This window comes from Calypte anna, chromosome 12 (assembly GCF_003957555.1).
Source record: "Calypte anna isolate BGI_N300 chromosome 12, bCalAnn1_v1.p, whole genome shotgun sequence".
NCBI classification, from domain to species: domain Eukaryota; kingdom Metazoa; phylum Chordata; class Aves; order Apodiformes; family Trochilidae; genus Calypte; species Calypte anna.
Genome location: NC_044258.1, coordinates 15,115,740 through 15,134,541, shown reverse-complemented (window position 1 = coordinate 15,134,541; position 18,802 = coordinate 15,115,740). Strand labels below are relative to the sequence as shown.

The following is an 18,802-nucleotide window of genomic DNA, read 5'->3' as shown; positions in this document are numbered from 1 at the left end:
TAGATAGGACAAAAATAAATTTGCTGCCTGGAGAGTATAGAATGCCCAAGCTGTTGCTGTGCTGCTTGGCTGAACCATTTCTCCAGGGAGGCTCCAGGTAGTCAGTGCTGCTCTGGGAGAAAGGGACAGAGAGATGCAACTGGAGTTGAAACAGGAGTTTCAGCCTAGGAAAGAGGGGGAGAGGCTTTGATGTGCACTGAGGGTTGAGCTGCCCTTCCTTGTGTGTGTGTCCCCTCTTTAAGCAAGAAGGGATTGTCTCCACTTGCTGCTCTGGGATCCAGCTTTGACCACTTGGTGTTGCTGGAAAGGATGGTAGAAGAGACATTGAGATCTTTGTACAAATCCCCTTCTGTTTTCCTCTAGAGAAGGAAGTACTATACACCACAGCCACAAAATGTATTTCTCTCTGAAATGTGTCTGTAGAAAAGACAGGTTTGCCTTGGTCAGCTCTTTTCTGGGTTCAATCACTCATTCATGCTGACCACAGTGACAGAAATTTTGCTTTAAGTACTTCAGTTATCTGTGTGGCCAGGAAGAGTAGATCAGCATCTGTTCCTGCCCAGACATCATTAGCAGAGCTGTGAATTAATTTCTAGTGACAGACCAAGTTCTCCTTTGGACTGGGTTTCTATTTTGCCACTGAGACACTCTGAATGCTTGTTTGTGTTCTTGTGGCTTGTAGGTATCAGGTCAAAGGCTGTAGAGGAGGGGCAGACAGCATTTAAAATCCTGGAATGATCTTCCTGAGTTTCCAGTTTCAGGAGAAAGTTGTATTTATAAGTTGGGCATGTTTGGGTTGTAACAGACCAAGCCACTCTGAAGCTCCTGTATTTTTATGTAGTTACAACTATAAATTATTCCTTACCTCCCTTGCCACAGGTAACTGGGGACACTCACTTATATAATGGATAGCATAACAGGGTCTAAATACAAAACCTTCTGCTGCTATTTTAAAAAATAGTAGTTTTAGTCTGGATAACCCCAGATGAAGTAGTTCTGTGGAAAATGTTTTCTTACAGATAGGTTACACTTTTTTGTTAATGTAGATAAGGCTGTTTCCAATATTATGCTGCAGATAAGTTCTGCCTCAAGCTTGGCTGTTAATCAGGTTGCCTCTTCTGGAGTCAGTTTGTCTCTGTCTTTCCCTTTCTCTGCTTGCCATTAGCAGATCTGTGGGGTTTGCCCTGCCTTCCAGTTATCTGGCACCAAAAAGCCAAAACAGGCTCTGCAAGTTAGCCTGGGACACGAGGGAAGAAGGTGACCTATAAGCAGTGTGCAGTGGAAAAAGGGGCTAAGATTGTTTTCCTAAGATGGTTTCTTGCTTGGAAGCTGAGGCGTTTTTTTCAGTGTAGGTGATGGGAGAAGTCTCTTCTTGTTGAATGAACAAAGTTATCAGCCTGAGAGCAATGGCATCCTTCCTCCTAACTCACCTGCAGCCTCTCAGCAAACCCCCACACCACTACTTTACACTGCAGCTTTGTCAGCCCTAAGCATCCCTGTACTCTTCCCATTAAAACCTTATTTACTACAGTTCCACTCACCTGTGGTAACCACTAGTGACCTGAGACTGTACGAAATACGGTTGTAGCAACTGCATCATTACTCTGAGTCTACAGCTCCCACATTATGTGTCATTTTAAGATAAACTGGTCAGTGAAGATGAGAAGCAAACTATTTGTGGTGTGGTCAGCTGTGTTTTGGTGGCTCAGCAGGTTACTGCTGCCAGCCAGTGGAAGTGGATGAGGAGTCTGCAGAAATCATTGCTTTGTAAATCGGGAGGTGTGGGTGTTCTGCACTTGAGAAGTCAACTTCTGAATTACTTGCTAGGGGCTGTATTGGTGACTGCTAAGAGATTTACTGCTCAAGAACTGTTTTTGTTTTAACAAGAAAATAATTGAAGTGACTACAGCCCCTTTGAAGTCTTATTTTTATATTACAATAAGCAAGATTCTGATTAATTTAGCAGCAGGGTATCATTGGCTATTAACAGCCTAACATTAGGCCTCCCTAGATTGATAAGGAGTTTAACAGCCCCTGAATCACATATTAACAATCTGGCCATACTGTAATTGAGGTTCATGTTGGGTAATTGTCAGCGTGTTTGATAGGCAACACAACAGCAGCAGCTATTTGTCTTTTAAATGGGAAATTAAATTATTCAGATTAATAGTTGATAGTCATCAGTACATCAGAGCTGCAGTCCAGTTATTCTAGGCGTGGATGACAAGTTTTAATTTAGTGAGCTTAAACACAGCACTAGGCTCTGATTGAAAAAGCTCACCTGTGTCTGTAAGCCATTTCTCAGGCTGGGTGTCCAGCCCCTGACAAGATCCATCTTCTGTGGCCCAAGTATTGGTGGTGCATGAATAACATGAGATGCAATTATCTTGAGTGTGATAACCAAGCCAAGAGCTGGGCAAATGTCACCTGGCAACTGAGCCACTCATATGTACTTTTACTTCCCTGACCAAGGGAGAAAAGGTGTAATTTACAATGCGGACCAATAGCCATATTTTTATTTATTTCTTTTCTTAGTCTGCTATGGTTGCAGAAGTTTTGAGTAATTCCCCTGTGAATTTAATGTCTCTAACTAGATTTGTATGTTGTGGGATATTCTAGCCAAATAAGAGTGAAAGTTCATGAACCATCAAATGGGCAGAAGGAGTCAGTAACCACTTGATTTCTCCTTCAGTTCCTTCTTGTAAGATTTGCAATTCTGAGCTAGTCACATTGGGACATATCTCAGATGAATGAGCTGAATTGCTACCTAGATATTGCCATCAAATTGCAATGCCTAGAAATGCCATCAAATAAGATAGGATGCCACTTAATATTTCAGAGCAAACATGGCAGGCAGGTTAATGTATTTAAATATGATCGACTCTCCTTTTCTATTGGAGTATCTCAACTTCTGTTTGGGCCTTCTACAGCACTCCTTGTGCTCAATTAATTCTCCCATTAGCAGTGATTTGCTCTTAGCTGTGATATAACACTACAATCATCTCCATAGCCCTCTACTTCAGTGGTGATCATCCTGTGGTAAGGATGCTGAAATGCAATTTAAAGGGGGTGGGAGGGCCCACATAGTATATTTGGCACACAATTAAGTTACATTAATGACAGGAGACTTAATTACAGTTTGGAGTTTATTCTGGGATGTTGTTGGGCTGTGTGGACATCAGTCGAGCAGTTGTTTCAGGCCATGGGAGTGCTCTGGGTGGAATTTGCTGATAATTCTCAGCACCCTGTGCCTGAGAAAAGTCCTCAAGTTTGCTTACGAGCCTCTTGGGTTTCTTTTCTTTCCCCCTTTCTTTCTGCCCCCCTCCTCACCCTCCCCGTGAAGCAACCCTTCTGGCTTTGTTGTAAGTGTGGTTTGTAATCATTGTACACATCCCAGATGGTTCCTGAAAACTCTTTGAAATGCCATCTGCCAGGCGTGTGTCCAGCCGGCAGCCTGTCATTCTGCTACAAGAAAAACGGAGGCGGGGTTTTCCCCTCCCCCTGCCTCCCTGATTTCCCTTCAGTAACACTTGCTCAGATGTGAAGCCGGATAACAACAGCCCGAGCATCTGCAAGCAATCTTTGCTCCAGACAGCTAGTTTGGTGTTTTGCCTTCACCCGGGTAAGGTACCCGAACCAGTGTAGTTTTTATTTTTCCCTCTGTATGTTACTGGAGGTGACAAATGTTATCTCTGTGATGTCACGTTTCTCGGATAGGCGGCAACTTGGCGGCCCTGATGCGTTCGGTGTGTGTTGGAAGCAGTCGTGCTGACAGCAAGCACATCTGTGATTTCTCGACTTGAACACATTCAGGAAATTAAGAACACTGAGATGAAACAAATAGATCCATTAAATTGGCTCAGCGGAATTATGGCAGGGATATAATTGTCACGTCGGATAGGCAGCCAGCGCTAAACTGCTGACTGCAATTTCGCCGCTAGAAAAATTCAGAAGGAAAAAAAATGATTAATAAATACTCTCTGTGGGAAGATACATATAAAGAGAAGAGGGCTTTCAAAGATAAACTGAGTCCTGGAGTTCCCTGATCTTTGTGTCTCATGAATTTGTGTTGTTCAATTATTGAGAAGAAATCTGTCCCCATCTTTGTCATTCAGATGGCGTGGCTCAGCGTGACATTTGACTGGTGCTTTGGATGAGGGAGTGCTACAGAGTATAATTCTGTAATTCCAAGCATAGGACAGCTTCAGCATGTCCTTGAATCATAGAATCATAGAATTGGCTGGGTTGGAAGGGACCTCAGAGATCATCAAGTCCAACCCTTGATCCACTACTGCTGCGGTTCCCAGACCATGGCACTGAGTGCCACATCCAGTCTCTTTTTAAATATCTCCAGGGATGGAGAATCCACTACTTCCCTGGGCAGCCCATTCCAATGTCTGATCACCCTCTGAGTGAAATAAAGAAATTCTTTCTAATATCCAACCTAAACCTCCCCTGGCACAACTTAAGACCATGCCCTCTTGTCTTGCTGAGAGTTGCCTGGGAAAAGAGCCCAACCCCCCCCTGGCTCCAACCTCCTTTCAGGGAGTTGTAGAGAGCGATGAGGTCTCCTCAGAGCCTCCTCTTCTCCAGCCTGAACACCCCCAGCTCCCTCAGCCTCACTTCATAGGACTTGTGCTGGATCCCTTCACCAGCCTCGTTGCCCTCCTTTGGACCCGCTCCGGGACCGCAATCTCCTTCCTGAACTGAGGGGCCCAGAACTGGACATTCATACTGCTTTTCCTTCTTCCTTCTTACTTCTTGATTTAAAAGGAACCTTGTAGGGGTCAAAAGTGATGATGCCCCAGTGAGAATCCTCACTGCCTGAACACTCACAGCAATGCTGGTGCTCAGGGAGGAGGTGCTGCACCCAAGCTGTGCCCCTTCATCCTGAGTGCTCCTTGCATGTCAGGGAAGGACCTCCATGGGTATCGCCCTTTCAGTCTCACTAGTTGCCTTTAGATGGAAATTCAGGCACTCAGGCAGAGAGAGGTATGTGGTACAGTTCCAGTATTCATCTGCCCTAGATCTGTGAAAAGCTTCTCTCATCTGTTACAGTAAAACTCATTGTAGTCTTAACTGTATGGATTCAAGAATTCAAAGAATGCAAACTTGAATATTTCAAATAGAGATGAGTAATTCTGCTAGTGGGGTGAAGATATCCATCATCATTTCCATCCCCTTTTCTTTGCTTTTCCTCCTACTACCTTCACCCATTCACAAAGCTTCAAGACCAGTAATGGTAGACAAAGCACAGGAATTTATAAGCTGGCTGATGGTAAATTATAAAAAAAGAGAGAGATTCTATTTTAAAACAAAAAATGAGGGATGTGAGAGAAAGTGGATGTCTGTCAAGGAAATTAACGTAGTGATAGTCTTTCAAGGGTGTCACTTTGTTAAGACTGACTTCTTGAGCAGTCTCTCAGATGAATAGGGTATAAGCAGGCTTTCCGCTTCCCTGGCACTTGAGGAAAACATTTGCCAGATGCAGGCATGGTAAATTTGTGCTCTTTCAACTTCTGAGAGCTGGAATCTTCCCAACTAATTTCCAGAAGCTCAGCTTCTTTATACTTCTGTCCTTTTATAGAGAGTTTCAGGAATTGTATGCACTGAGAAGGCACTGCCCAGGGGCCAGAAGAGTCCCACAGCAGTGAGAAATCATGCTTCATTAAATGTTAGGTATGGTTTCCACATCACTAATGTTATTCCCAAGCCAGCAGATTGGTTGTGGCCACACTACTCGGACACCTCCAACCCTCTAACACTGCTCTGTCTTCTGTAAAGTTCACTTTCCTGTACCATCTGTAAATCTTTTATATTTAATTTCAGATGTATAGAACTCAACCATCTCCTAGCTTCCAAAGTAATGGAAAATAAAAGCTATTGAACAGAAATTGGTCCTAATCAATTAAGCTGTGCTCAGTGACCTACATGCAGTGGCCCAAGCCATCTTAGCAAAAAGTCATGGAACAACTCATCTTGCATGCTTCAAAGGGCTGTAAATTTGTCAAAAGGGAGAAGAGTTTCAGAGCTGACAGAGTAGCAGTGATCAGAGCCCATTTTCCATGGATACTATTTAAATTTAAATTGTCGAGTGCTAGAGAAAGATTTGGTGTGAATTATTATTCAAAATAAAAAGTATTTCATAAATTGGAAAGAGCTTGTAGATGAGTTTCTAGGAGAAGGGTTTGCAGCTTGTCTCTTCAGTGAGCATATATGAATGGTGCATCAGAATGGCCTTACATTACTTTTTAATGGTAAACAAATAATAATAGCATAAAGAGAGATAAAATATTATGAAAAAAAATAATGGAAAAAAGATCTTTATGCTGTGAAAGTGTGTTTGGTGAGATAAACAGAATCTAGAAAGAAATTGCCTTATCTGAGAATACAGATTGTAATTTTAGTGAAGTATTTGTACTTCACATCTCTCGACTGTGCTAGTGACAGGAAGGTAATTGCTGGCATATTCCCAGATACCAAACTCTTCCAGCTGTGTTTCTGCATGTGATAGGAGAGGTTTATTTGCCAGGGAGTCTTTCAGGGAGTACTAAAAACATTGTCACTGGGTGTAACAACTGGTACTGCCACAACCTGTGATCCCTGACTTCGAACTGAACTCTTGACACTGCTTTCTGTGTAGGTCACTGAATTGTATTTTACAGATACTGCTGGGTCTTTATGAAATGTTTTAATTGTAATTTTTATATCTTGATAAGAAAACAGCTACATTAACATGATAATTTTTCCTTTCAGGCACAACCCGCCCTCCGAGAGAAGGAGAAGTGCCTGGTGTGGACTATAACTTTCTGACTGTGGAGGAGTTTTTGGAGTTGGAGAGAAGTGGGACCCTTCTGGAAGTAGGAACTTATGAAGGTATGGAGCCATGGGCAGTGAAAACCCACTTTAACCATGGTAGGACAGCAGACTTGCATCACTCTCACTGAAGTTAACAAGTTCGAGTCAGAACCTCACTTTCTATCCTAATGCTCTCCTTCTCTTTTCTCCAAGTACCCTGAGAGAATTTAGGTATTGGTAAATATGTCTTTTTGTCTTTTCCCTTTACATTAACTGCCTCAGAAGATTATTATCAATGGACCAGGAGAATCCAATATGAAATACAAATCACTGAGGGGAAACAGTGTGGCAGTGAATGAAAATGATGAAAATGTATTTTTTCAGTGTATCTGCTATAGCCCATCTCCTTGTTCACTTTTTCTTCCCTCCTGCTGTCTCCCTTTCCCTTCATCTTCTTTAAGTATGGTTCTTCATGACTCTATTGTGTCTCACTCTATAGCAACCCAATTCACTGCTTTTGGGTTTCTTTTTTTTTTTTTTTTTCCCCCTTTCTTCTTGGATAATTACTTCTAGCTTGGGACATGGTGTTGATCCTTTTTACAAAACAGCTTTATGAACAACAGCACTGAGACAGCCAAGGGGCACTGAAATGTCACTAGGATGAGAGCAAGAAAAAGAGAGCTTTGACTTCCAAGAAAATGCAAGGCAAATAGGCTGTATGTAGGTACACAATAGGATCTGTGTAACTGAGCCTGCAACCTGTATCTCCTTTAGAATGAAAACCTCTTCTGCGATGGGGCAGGTTTTTCCTCCTTGTTTCTTTTTTTTTTTCCATTTTCCCTAAAGAGCATTCACTGGCTCTTGAGAAGCCAGTGAAAATAAATATGTTAAAGGTTTCAAAGTCCTTCCAGTGTACTTCAGCTTTTTCATATCATTTTTTTGACCATTAATAAGAAAATACATCTTAAAATATGAACTATGCACAAATTCCTGATATCCTTTGACATGTAGTCATCAAATATGAAAAAAAAAGATTGTGATGTGGTTTTGGTTTTCAAGCTCTAAAAAAACCCTGAAACACTATTTGTTTAATTTAAAAACTCCCTTGTAAGGTCACCTTTAAACCTTGACCTTCTTACTAACTGCAGAAAATTGCAGTGTCAAACCTGGTTTTCATGAAGATGCTAAATGTATAATTTGGTTTTACTCTTCTACCTCTCTGAGCTGATTAGCTTCATCAGCACCAGTACTAACATTCCAGTAGCAGCACTTCTCCAAAATGAGCTTTTTCCTCTCTATGTTTCTAATTATAACACTAAATTAGTTTTCTTTGTCATGGTGCTCAAAATAGATCAGCTGAACTGCCTCACCACTGCTTCCTGATCCTGTTTGTTCTGGTGACCTTTCCATTTGGAAAGGCAAAATAGGTACCTGTCTCTGAGCTGGCTCCTGGGACATGCTGGGAATTAGTTTTCAGGAAATTCTGTACCCACCTGAGACAGCTGTAACGTGGTCATTGCATTGCTTATGTGATTATATGCAACAGCAGCTGAATTGCTGAGGTTTTGTGGGTTGCTCTTTTGAGTTGCTGAAGATGAGGTTGCTATCTCCCAAGCTGAACGTGTATTTCATTTCTTTGGGTGAGAGAAGTGTCTGAACTTTAAAGGGATAATTTGTCAGTAGTGCTGAGAAGCCACTTTCCCCACTGACATCAGTGACACTGGTGCATAGTGGTTCTGGACAGCTGGCCCATGGAGGGAAAGATCAATAGAAATAAAGCAAATAATGATGATGCATGTGTGCACATATGCATCAAGACACATTACTATTTGATTGTAATGTGAAATAAATAATGTTCATTTTTCACTTACAGCTTCAAGAAATTATTTTGCTGCCTCCTGAGATTTCTTTAATGGCTTTGTTATACTTTTTTTGAAAATCTTATTTTATGACTGTATTGATCAAGACAGTGTTGGTCTTGATTAGAGCTTGGACGATGGTGTGATTTGCAGTCTGCTGGTATCACCAGCAGTTTTGTCTGAAAAAAAAAAGCCCAGTCTCCAAAAGCCTACAAAATAAGTTAGACTTCAAATGTCCAAGTCTCTGTTACTTCCCAGCTTTATCATTTTAGATCACTTTGATTGTCATGTTTTATGCTGCATTTTACTGTTTGGTTTTTTTTCTGTTGGGTTTTTTTGTTGGGTTTTTTTTTGTATGTGTATTTGGTTTGGGTTTTGTTTTAAATCTAACACTATTATGAAACCGATTGTGTTTTTGACCCTGCCAGCAATGGCTTATTCTACACCAGAAGGATGAAACCCAGCAAAAGGAAATATCTTTTTCTCTGTAGAAGGATAAAATACCTTTAATGCCTTTTAATAAAAAATAAAGGTAAAAATACCTTTTATTAATAATAATGCTACCTGTTTTACTGAGTAGGAATCAAGCAATTCCAGTGATAAGAGTTACTTTTAATTATAATGTAATTGTATAATTTAGAATTGAAGGAAGGAGAGTGCTATGAAATGGAGAAGTACTGATACTAGTAGGGGGAGTTTTAATGTGCTTGGCAGCTGCAAGCTCGTGTGGTCTGAGCAGGGTGGTGGTTTGGGATCATGTTCCTGCTTAATTCCTAAGCATCCGCATGTGGGAATGAGGAAAATAGATGAATGCTCCATATTTCTGACCCAAACAACCCAGACACCATGTTTGGAATTACTGGAAGATATCTGTTTGCCTCTGGAAGGCATAAAGCCACTCGGATAAGGGCACTGCTGTTGGGAAAAACCTTGGAAGAGTTGGTGTAACAGGAGCATTTGTTTAGTAACAATTATTGAAGGGAACTGCAGGGGAGAAAGACTGGAACACAGAAAATTGGCAGAAGAGGAATAACATGCAGGAGTCTGGTGCTGTTATGGATACTATTGATTTGGAAAGAATAAAGAACAAGAAGAAGAGAACAGCTGGAAACCAGAAAAGGAAAGTGCATCAAGTTTTGAAAGAAAAACCTGGGTTTTGGAAGTGCTCTGATTGAAAAGGGAGAGGAACTGCAAGCTGAATTGTACAGAAAAGGTGTTGCCTACCTACTGGGCTTGCAAAAAGTTATTACTATTTCTTCTGGTGCACTGCAGATAGTTTCTCTAGGCACTTTTTGGTTCACATCCCAGTGAATACAGAGTGCTTTTCTGGTCCCCTTTCATTCCTGGTGTGTTCTGCACCCAAAATGCTCCTGATCAGGTAGGAAGGGGAGTTCCAAGCTTTAATTCCTGAGGTTTTCAGTTCCAGTTTTAACACACTGATTCTTAACCATATAGGCTAGGAACTTCTTTTCTCCCCTGATAAAAGCTACATGTTTTTCCTGTGAATACAGGAGTTGGAGCTGAAATCATGGAAGACCTGGGCAAAGCTGTGATGCTGACAAGGGATTGGTGCTTTTTGCAGTCCCATTGATAAGAATTATTAGGAAGGAATAATCTTTTTTAAACTGCACGTTGTCTGGGCCTTCTGGTGGATAGGAAACCATGATAACTGTAAGTTCAGGCATTTACTGACTGATCCTTCAGGGCATGAAATACTGATGGATGCATGAAAGTAATTGTGTAGGTTACTAATTATTTAGCAATTACTTCTGCATTTGAATTGTGGGCTCTCAGAGGGACCCCAAGGGAGGACTGTTTTGAACAGAACCACAGTGTCTGGATTTCATTCCCATTTCTTCCCCAGCTGCTGAGTGGCCCCAGGCAAATCAGGTGACTGCTCAGTGCTTCAAGTTACTGGCCTGGAGAATATTAAAACACTTACTTCTCTCTTCATTAATATTTCAGCAGATACCCTGTGTCTGCAGCTATCTCCTGTTACAAATAGAAGGGAGAGAGTGGAAGCCCTGGAATTTCAGAGGCTGTAGTGACTGCAGCAGTGAGGGTGGGAGCTGTGCAGGGATGCGGGGGGACATCACATGGTGGCTGAGGTTTGAATGGGGATGGCTGTGTCACCAGGGTCTGGCAAGGCTGTATTAATGAATGCCTGCCTGGCACTTGGTGATCCTCAAAAGAAAAAGAGCTTCACTTTATAACATATGAAGGGTTATTACATTTTAGAGTATTATTGTCAAGGCATCATCTTTCATTCTCAGAACAAGCATTTTGTGATTGCCGAGAGAAGTAATAAGTAATCTGCATTAGTCTCATGACTAAGATGTAATGGGGTGACTTTCTAACATTTTTAAAGTGTATAAAACTAGCTACTGTAGACAGGGTCTCCGATTGTGGTACTTAATGAGTGTAATAAATTACCTTAATAGTGCAGTTAGAATTTCAGCTGAAGTAGAGAGGTGTATTCAGCAACATGCTTCAAATCAAGATACCTTTAGCCTCATTTATCTGATGTGCTAGCTCTGCTTGGGTTTCACTGCAGCAGCCCCACTCCCTGTTTCCATTAGCAAAATGGCTGCATTTTCTTTGCTGCTCTTCTGCATCTTGCCAGCCTCATACAGCCTTGAGCTGAGTGCTGTGTGTGTGTGGCCTGCAGAACATGATGGGAAAATTGGGAAAGTGAAGGTGGCTTGTGCTGAGGATGTCCATGGAATCATAGAATCATAGAATTGACTGGGTTGGAAGGGACCTCAGAGATCATCGGGTCCAACCCTTGAAATCCATGCTTAGGAACATGTGCTGCTTAATAAGATGAGATCTGCTTATTAATGTCTCCATACCACAGATGACCCAATATCTCATAGTGGCTCCTTTAGCACCATTACAATGTATTATATCAAACGTCCACTTATTGTCACCTAGGCACTGCAGCAAGATTTCTTTCTTTAACTTTTCCTAGAATCATAGGATTGTTCAGGTTGGAGAACAACCTGCTAGATCATCTGGTCTGACCTTTCACTTTTGACACTTTGCTTTCTTTTTATTATTGTTTTTCAACCACTAGTGAAGAAAAAAGCAAGTTCTTGTGTATGTACACTACTACCAGTGTTGAGAATGAGTACTGCTATGCTTGAAGTGTCCTTTGAGAACAGTGCTTCATTCTATAGAGTGGCAGCTGAGTAACTCTCTTTCTCTAAAAGCAAATCTTTATATATCTGAAAGGGTTTTAGAGTGGTTTTGAATATCCTGTGGAAGTCCTGATTTTCTTTTTGTGCATATTCAGAAAGTTTTCCATTGTGAGTTTCATCTGGAATTGTTCATTTGCTTTTCTCCTGCTTTTCACTGTTTCTCAATGCATCTTAAATCACAAACCTTGAGGGGAGGATGTTGTTCTCAGGCACCTCTGGCAAAAAGGAAATGGTGAGTTGGTTGGTCTTCTCCCAAATTAGATTTTAGGTTATTTTAAGGCATCATTTACTCTCTAACTGCAGTCAGATGTGTTGAAGGGTAGTCAGAGTGGTCCATTTATAGATGGCAGCCAGGCACATTTTGGCATTATTTCTTGGAACTGAGTGTGCTCAGGAATGTTTCTAGAACTGGCTACTCCTGGCTGATGCTGTGAAGTTCCCTTTGCAGCCAGCAGCCCTTCACCTCCAGGGTACAGCCCATCCTCTGGGAGCTGGGGTATTTCCCTGCTGGAGAGCTGTGATATTCACACCCTGGGGATGTGCATGTTCTGGGGAGGTGAGGGGGAATAATGGGACACATCCTCATGGAGAGAGAGAGTGTGTTTGTATTTAATAATTTGCAAGAAAAAGGGTTGCATTTTGCAATGGCTTTATTCCTACAGCCTTTTACTGGGCAGGGTGTGGTCTGCTTCTGCTGTATTCTCTGTACATACCTTGCATTTTATTTATGTTCCCTGTGAATATTTTTTATCTATTTACACGTAGATATAACAATTGCCCTAACACAGCAGGGCTCAGGAAGCATCCTAAACTTTCACAGCCATCTCCTGCTCCATGCTCCTGAGATCTTACTGCTTATGTGTCGCTTCAAGTATCTTTGCTTTGGTTTGGACTGTCAGAAATTTTCCATGCATCAAATGTACTTGGAGGTAAATGTACATGAGAGCCAATAATAGCATGTGGCAATACCTACTGGTATTGAAATGGGAAAAATCAGAATAAATGAGACTAATTTGACCTATAGGTGACTTTCTGCTGTGCTGTCATTGCCCCTAAGGACACCAATAGGAATATATATTGCATTTTAGGCATACATTGAAATGTGCCTATTGTAGCATTTTGACTAGAACTCGGAGTGATCTCTCAGTTAGTCTTGCCATTAATAACTGTAAAAATTGACAGAGAATCTCACACTTAAAGCAAATTGGATTTGCATATATTTGCAGGTTAGTTTCTTGGAGATCTCTTTCATTGCCTGTGTTTTGCTTCCGATCCAGATGCTGTATCTGCTGCTGCCTCCTGGTTGCCTGGATACTCTGAATTTCCTCCAGGCACTTGCTAATCAATGTGCAGTTGCAGCTAGGTGAATCCCACAGACAGCAGCCAGATCTGTCATCTGAATGTAGAAATCTGTAGCAGAATGTGATCTGGGAAGAGAACAGACAAAACAGTGTGGCAGGAGCTCTGCTCCCAGGAACCCATCCATCCTCTGCTAATCAGACCCAAGCACTATTCCTGGATTAGCTGAGCAGAGGCTCTTCTGCTAAAATTAGGGGTCAATTGTTTTGATTCTTCTGCAATGCAGAGAAGAAGGGCTGCATCTCAAAAATGAAAACAATGACATTAATAATTGCATTTAAAGTCTTTGTGTCAAGGCCTTGCTTAATTTTGCTGCTTATCTCCATGTTTCTCTCCCAAAATACCCATTTGCATCAATACAGTAAGCTGTAAACTGCTTTTTAAAAACATGTGCTATTAATGGACTCCTTATTAACACAGAATTGTGGCTTTGAAGATGAGATGCACTTCTTGTGGACACAGGATCCTCTCTTCTACACAGAAGCTTTTGAGTTTCTTATTTTGTTTTTTTTTAATTGCAAAATTATGCCTCTCAGTAGGCATCAGTAAATTCAGAACTGCAAGAACTCTGCTCAGTAGTTTCCTGAGAGATAAATGCACTCCCAGTCTCAGGCCTAAATCTCTTCACACCAGAAAAGCAAGGCAAATTCTCTTCCCCAGAAGAAAAAGGGGATAGCTGCAGCAAAGGCAACATCTGCAGATTAAAGTAACTGAAATATAGCTTTAGGAGCATATTTTTCAACTGATTTTGTATCATTAGGATTATGCTTAAAGTCATGCTTGGCTCTAAACACAGCTCTTCTGCCTTCTTTCTCCATGTCAGCTCTGCTGCCCTGTCCCTAACCCAGCAGCCTCAGTGCTCTCATCTTCCCTCTCTGAAGGGTGAAACATCTCATCCTATATCCATTCCACTTTAGATCCCTTGAGGTTGTGTGTCTGTTCTTGTGCATTTCCACCCATTCCAGAAAGAGCATCTTGGATGGATGGGATCTTTTGAGCTCAAATTGAATGGTGATTGTCAAAAGTTTTTATGTATTAGGTTTGTAGTTATTTTACTTAAGGGTAGCTACTTGGTGTATTTTTGTGAATTAAGTTTCAGTTTCCAGGTCACATCACAACTCTAAGGCTGTCTGTGAACACGTTGCCTCCAAAAGGGATTATTTAATAAGAATGTTTTGCTATTTTGCAATATAAGAAAAGTTTTCTGTTCCAGCAAGGTTTCTAAAAGTTCCCTTAGTTGACAGCATTGCTTTAATTCCTAAGCTGCAGGACAGGGTAGGAGCTGCTGTAGATTGCTCCCATCGATTGTGATTACTGCTTAAATTGGCAGAGGAAGAAGTGTTACCATGATGAGTACTTGTCTTATTGTTGTGATTAGCTGTTACCAAAGCCTAATTGCTATGTGTGATGCTAAAATGTGGAAGCTGCTGACACTTAGAGATAAGGAGATGAAAAGAAATCAACTCATCCCAAATAGCTGCTCTGGTTTTGTCATTATTATTGTTATTTTTGTGCACTCTCTCCAGTGGCAGGGCAAGGACAGAGTCGTGGTTGTGGCTGTAAAAGCTGCCATTGCATTTCGGTTGTGGTTAAATAAGCTTTAAGCACTTGGGGAATTAATAAAATAAGGGTTAGGCAGAGGTGGTGACAAGGAATTCACTTAATGGTATGAGCATCTGCTGAGTGAATGCATTATTATTAGCTATTAATTTAGTTGCTGTAGGCAGGAGCCAATGATTGAGAAGATGATAAAGCTTAGGAGCCTGTTTCCCATAGGAATTCTGACATGGGAAAGTGCTGTTTCTGCCATCCTGGCTGCTTCATAACCAGCATTCCCACAGTAAAGCAGAGGTTTACTGCTATCTCCATCAAGACATCTCCTTCACCTGGGACACAGGCTGCTCTTTTCCAATTCTGAGATGTGACATTAGGGATATTGTCCTCAGAAGTTCTGCAGAGCTTCACCTGAGCCATTGGGGGAGCTGAGGACCCCAGGGAGTCCTCCTATAACTACTGTGCTGACTTGAGAAAATGTTTTGGGATCCTCTGGGATGACAGATGCTTGTGTATGCACATGTAACGTGCTGTTAATAATTAGAGCTGATTGGATATTCAGTGCAAATTACACTGGCTATGAAGTTAGCCCCTTCTTTAGGCTTACAAGTGGCTCACAAAATACTGTTAAAGCATATTTTTAAATGTGTGTTTTTTCATAAACATTGACAGATTTAATTTGAACAAATAATGTCAAGTCTGAGTGTTTTAAAAATCTTGCTGGGCTGCTCGCTCTCTGTTGTTAATGGTGCACGTTTGGATTTCTGAGTCACAGGGTAAATATTTTCTCTTTTGAATTTCTAGGATTAAACATTAATTTTGATGATAATTTTAAGTGCAAATCCCTTCTTATTGATGTGTCTGCCTCCATACCCAGGCCCACATGCCATGTCTTCAAAAAGAAATGCTTAGAGAGGAGAAATAGATCTGACTGCATCCAGCAAATGAATAAAAGAGATTATTTTCATTTTCTCTCATTCTCCATGTCACCTGGAAGCTGGGTTGGAGCTTCTTTTTCCAGTTCTTCATCATGATCTGGGTTGTTTCCCAAATCTCTCTGTCCTTCTGTGAATCTGAAGGAAGAGCTGTGGTTTTGTTGTTTGGTTTTTTTTTTAATATTGATTCAAGCTGAATCTGCCTCCTGTGGAAGAAAAAGAAAAGTTCAGCTTCAGTGGCTGCATTTCCCATAATCTGGAAAACAAAACCCATGCATGCATATCCATGCTCTGTTTCAGGTTCATATTTGCTCTATGTTAGAGAAAATAATCATTAATAGTAGTATCAACAACCGTGGCAGATTTGAAATGTGACCAATGATTTTGGTGCAAGCAAATACTAAATACTTTAGAAAAATCTGTTTTTCTGCTGAGAAATAGCTCTCTGTGGACTGTTAGGAACTCCAGCCTTGCTTGTTACTAGAAGAACTGAAGAGGACCAGAACTCAAAGATATAATCAAGTATTTCTCTGTAATTGGTGGAGGGATGGTAACATCTGTGCTTCTGTTCTTGTCTGGGAGAAATACCCCCCACACAAGCAACATCTACAGATCCACTCCACTCCACTCACTGTGTTGCATTCATCACAAAAAGATTCAACCCTTTGCAGCAGACCTGAAATATATATCACATCAGACAGTGACGTGCAGTGCCAGAAATAAGAGCTGTTCTCCTGTCTATAGCACTCACATGGCTCTCTCTGCTTAGCAGTTAACATCTTTGGAAAACACACATTTTGTCTGGGGAAAGAAGAAAAGCAAATAAACAACCCCAAGCCAACCCCCCAAAAGGAGCAACATTCCTTAGGAGAAACACCAGACAGGGACAACACAGGAGCAGAGCTGATTATCCTTTTTCTGCACGCCTACCTTTTAATTTTAGCTTTTCTCTCTGCCCCCCCTGTTCTTCCTCTTTATATAGAAAATAGCCCCGCAGTATGTAGAGCAGAAGAATCATTTCTCTAGCAGAGACAGCAACCTGCTTCAAGAGCCTCCATCCCCATTAGAGGCTCTTTCCAGAAGAAATATTTTCCTCCTCCCTATAAATTATGCATCAATGTACATTTAAGATTCTGAAATGATGAGCATAAGATGAAAGTGTTGCAGAGTGTTGCTGCTCCTCTGGAGCTGAATCCACGACGTTGTACACAGGCTTCAACACACCTTGTTCAAACAAACCTGCACGTGTTGCTGTCCTAGTACTCCAGCTGGAGAAGCACGGAGGTAGGAGCTCCTCTGACTTCTCCAGCCTCAGCTCTATAAGAAAGACTCATTTTCCTCTTGGAAGGCAGTGAAGTGGAAAAACAGCAATGTATGTCCAAAGTGGTCTTCCCAGATGGACTCTGTCAGCCAGGGTGATTCCTGGTTGCCCTTTCTTTCTCCTGAAATGTCAGGAGATCTTCCACTGTCACAGGCTGGGACACTCGTGATGCCCATGGTCTTACTCTGAAGCTTCACACAGCTTCAGGCTTGCAAGGGACTTGGATACTGAAATGGAAAAGACAGTTCTGCTAAAGAGGACATGAGATAAACAACTAGTACTTCCAGGCTGGGATAAGGATATGTTATTTTGAACCTCAAACTTGTGATGGCTGAGCAGTATAAAAGGAGCTGGATGAGTGGAGCTACTGTGTAACAGGAACAGGTCCACACAGAGCTGCTTGGCTGACTTTAAACTCTGTGTCATGACTCAGTATATGTTCTTCTGCAACAAAAATAGGCATGCATATGTATAAAAATAATAATAATTAAAAAATCTTTTATAGCATGGATGAGGTTTTGAAGTGCTTTTGTACTTCTGCCTTTGGCGTCTGGTTTCCATCTACTGTAACGGGTAATAAAGGGACACAGACACTTTCTGGGGAATGGATATTAAATGTAGGATGTAATTATGTACTGAAAAAATGAAAAACAGTGCTTTTAGGTTATACATAGCCTATGAAGATAAATGGAGAATGTAATCAAATGTGTAAGTGTATATTATAGAAGAGTTTTGTGCTGCTCCCCCAGTTGAAGGGGCATTCTATAGGAGGGCATTCTTTATGTTTTGTCCTGCCAGGAAGCATAGGGAGAATTTTAAAATCTACACTTGGTACCAAAAGGTGGCAAGTAAAAATTAAGAAGAATTCCTGAGAAGAAAAATTTGGGGAATCTTATTAAAAAAGTGTTGTATTTCAAAGATAATTGTGTAAGAAGTAAAAAATGCAAAAACAAACCAAAAGTAAAAAAGGTTGAAATTTCTGTAATGCGAGTGCTGTGGGAGGCAATTCCATACCTGAGGGTTCCTATGGACTATTTCAGGGCAAATCAGGCAGTATTTTAGTGCCTGAGATGAAGTGAAACAGGAGCAGTGAAATAATTCCATGGGGTTCTGGTGTCAATGAACCTGTGCTAATCCTTTGTTTCTTCTATGGTCACTTGAAATGACAATGAAGCATCCCAAGCACTTTTCACTGTTTGCACCAAGAGCTTTGTGTTTGCATAACTCTGGGTGCATCTTTATCCCTTTAAATTTTGCTTTATGGTCTGGTTGTTCACTTCTACCCAGGCTGACCCAACTCCTGCCTCCTCTTTGAAGAAAGCACTACCACGTACCTTTCCTTTTCTCTTCTTTGTAAAAGTTTCTTTTCGAGCAAGAAGAATTTTTTGCTTTTTAAATGCAACACCCACCCTAAAAGAACCTGTGTATTAAAGCAGGCTATCGAGCCTTTCATCACTTCTCCGGGTGATAGCAGTCATGAATTTTTTATTTTCTGCAGGGTGCACTCCAGATCTGCCACAGCATTGTGTGGGTGCACACATGTAAAACGGCTACTAATTGAAATTCAGATGTAATGAGATGAAGTTTTGCTCTTCACCATGACTGCCTTTTGTTTTAGCCCTTGTACGCTCAGTGCACCTAAACAATGCAACCATTGCTTCTCCTTTTAGATTCAACAAGAGTAACTTAAAAGGCAAGAAATATTTCTATGTCTGCTCTAGACCTGAAATATGCCCCCCCCCCCTCTCTTCCTGAAAACGGGAATGGCTGTGTTAG

The 18,802-nt window shown here is 41.2% G+C and overlaps 1 protein-coding gene across 18 annotated transcripts in view; it reads left to right on the top strand.

The window, feature by feature from the left end:
• The window catches only part of MAGI1 (membrane associated guanylate kinase, WW and PDZ domain containing 1), a 331,771-nt gene that overhangs the window by 235,273 nt on the left and 77,696 nt on the right, over window positions 1-18,802 (top strand). For all 18 annotated transcript variants that reach the window (XM_030458150.1, XM_030458149.1, XM_030458151.1 and 15 more), the window contains exon 3: window positions 6,757-6,876. In XM_030458150.1, the coding sequence (XP_030314010.1) occupies window positions 6,757-6,876 (120 nt within the window). The remainder of the gene's footprint in view (window positions 1-6,756; window positions 6,877-18,802) is intronic.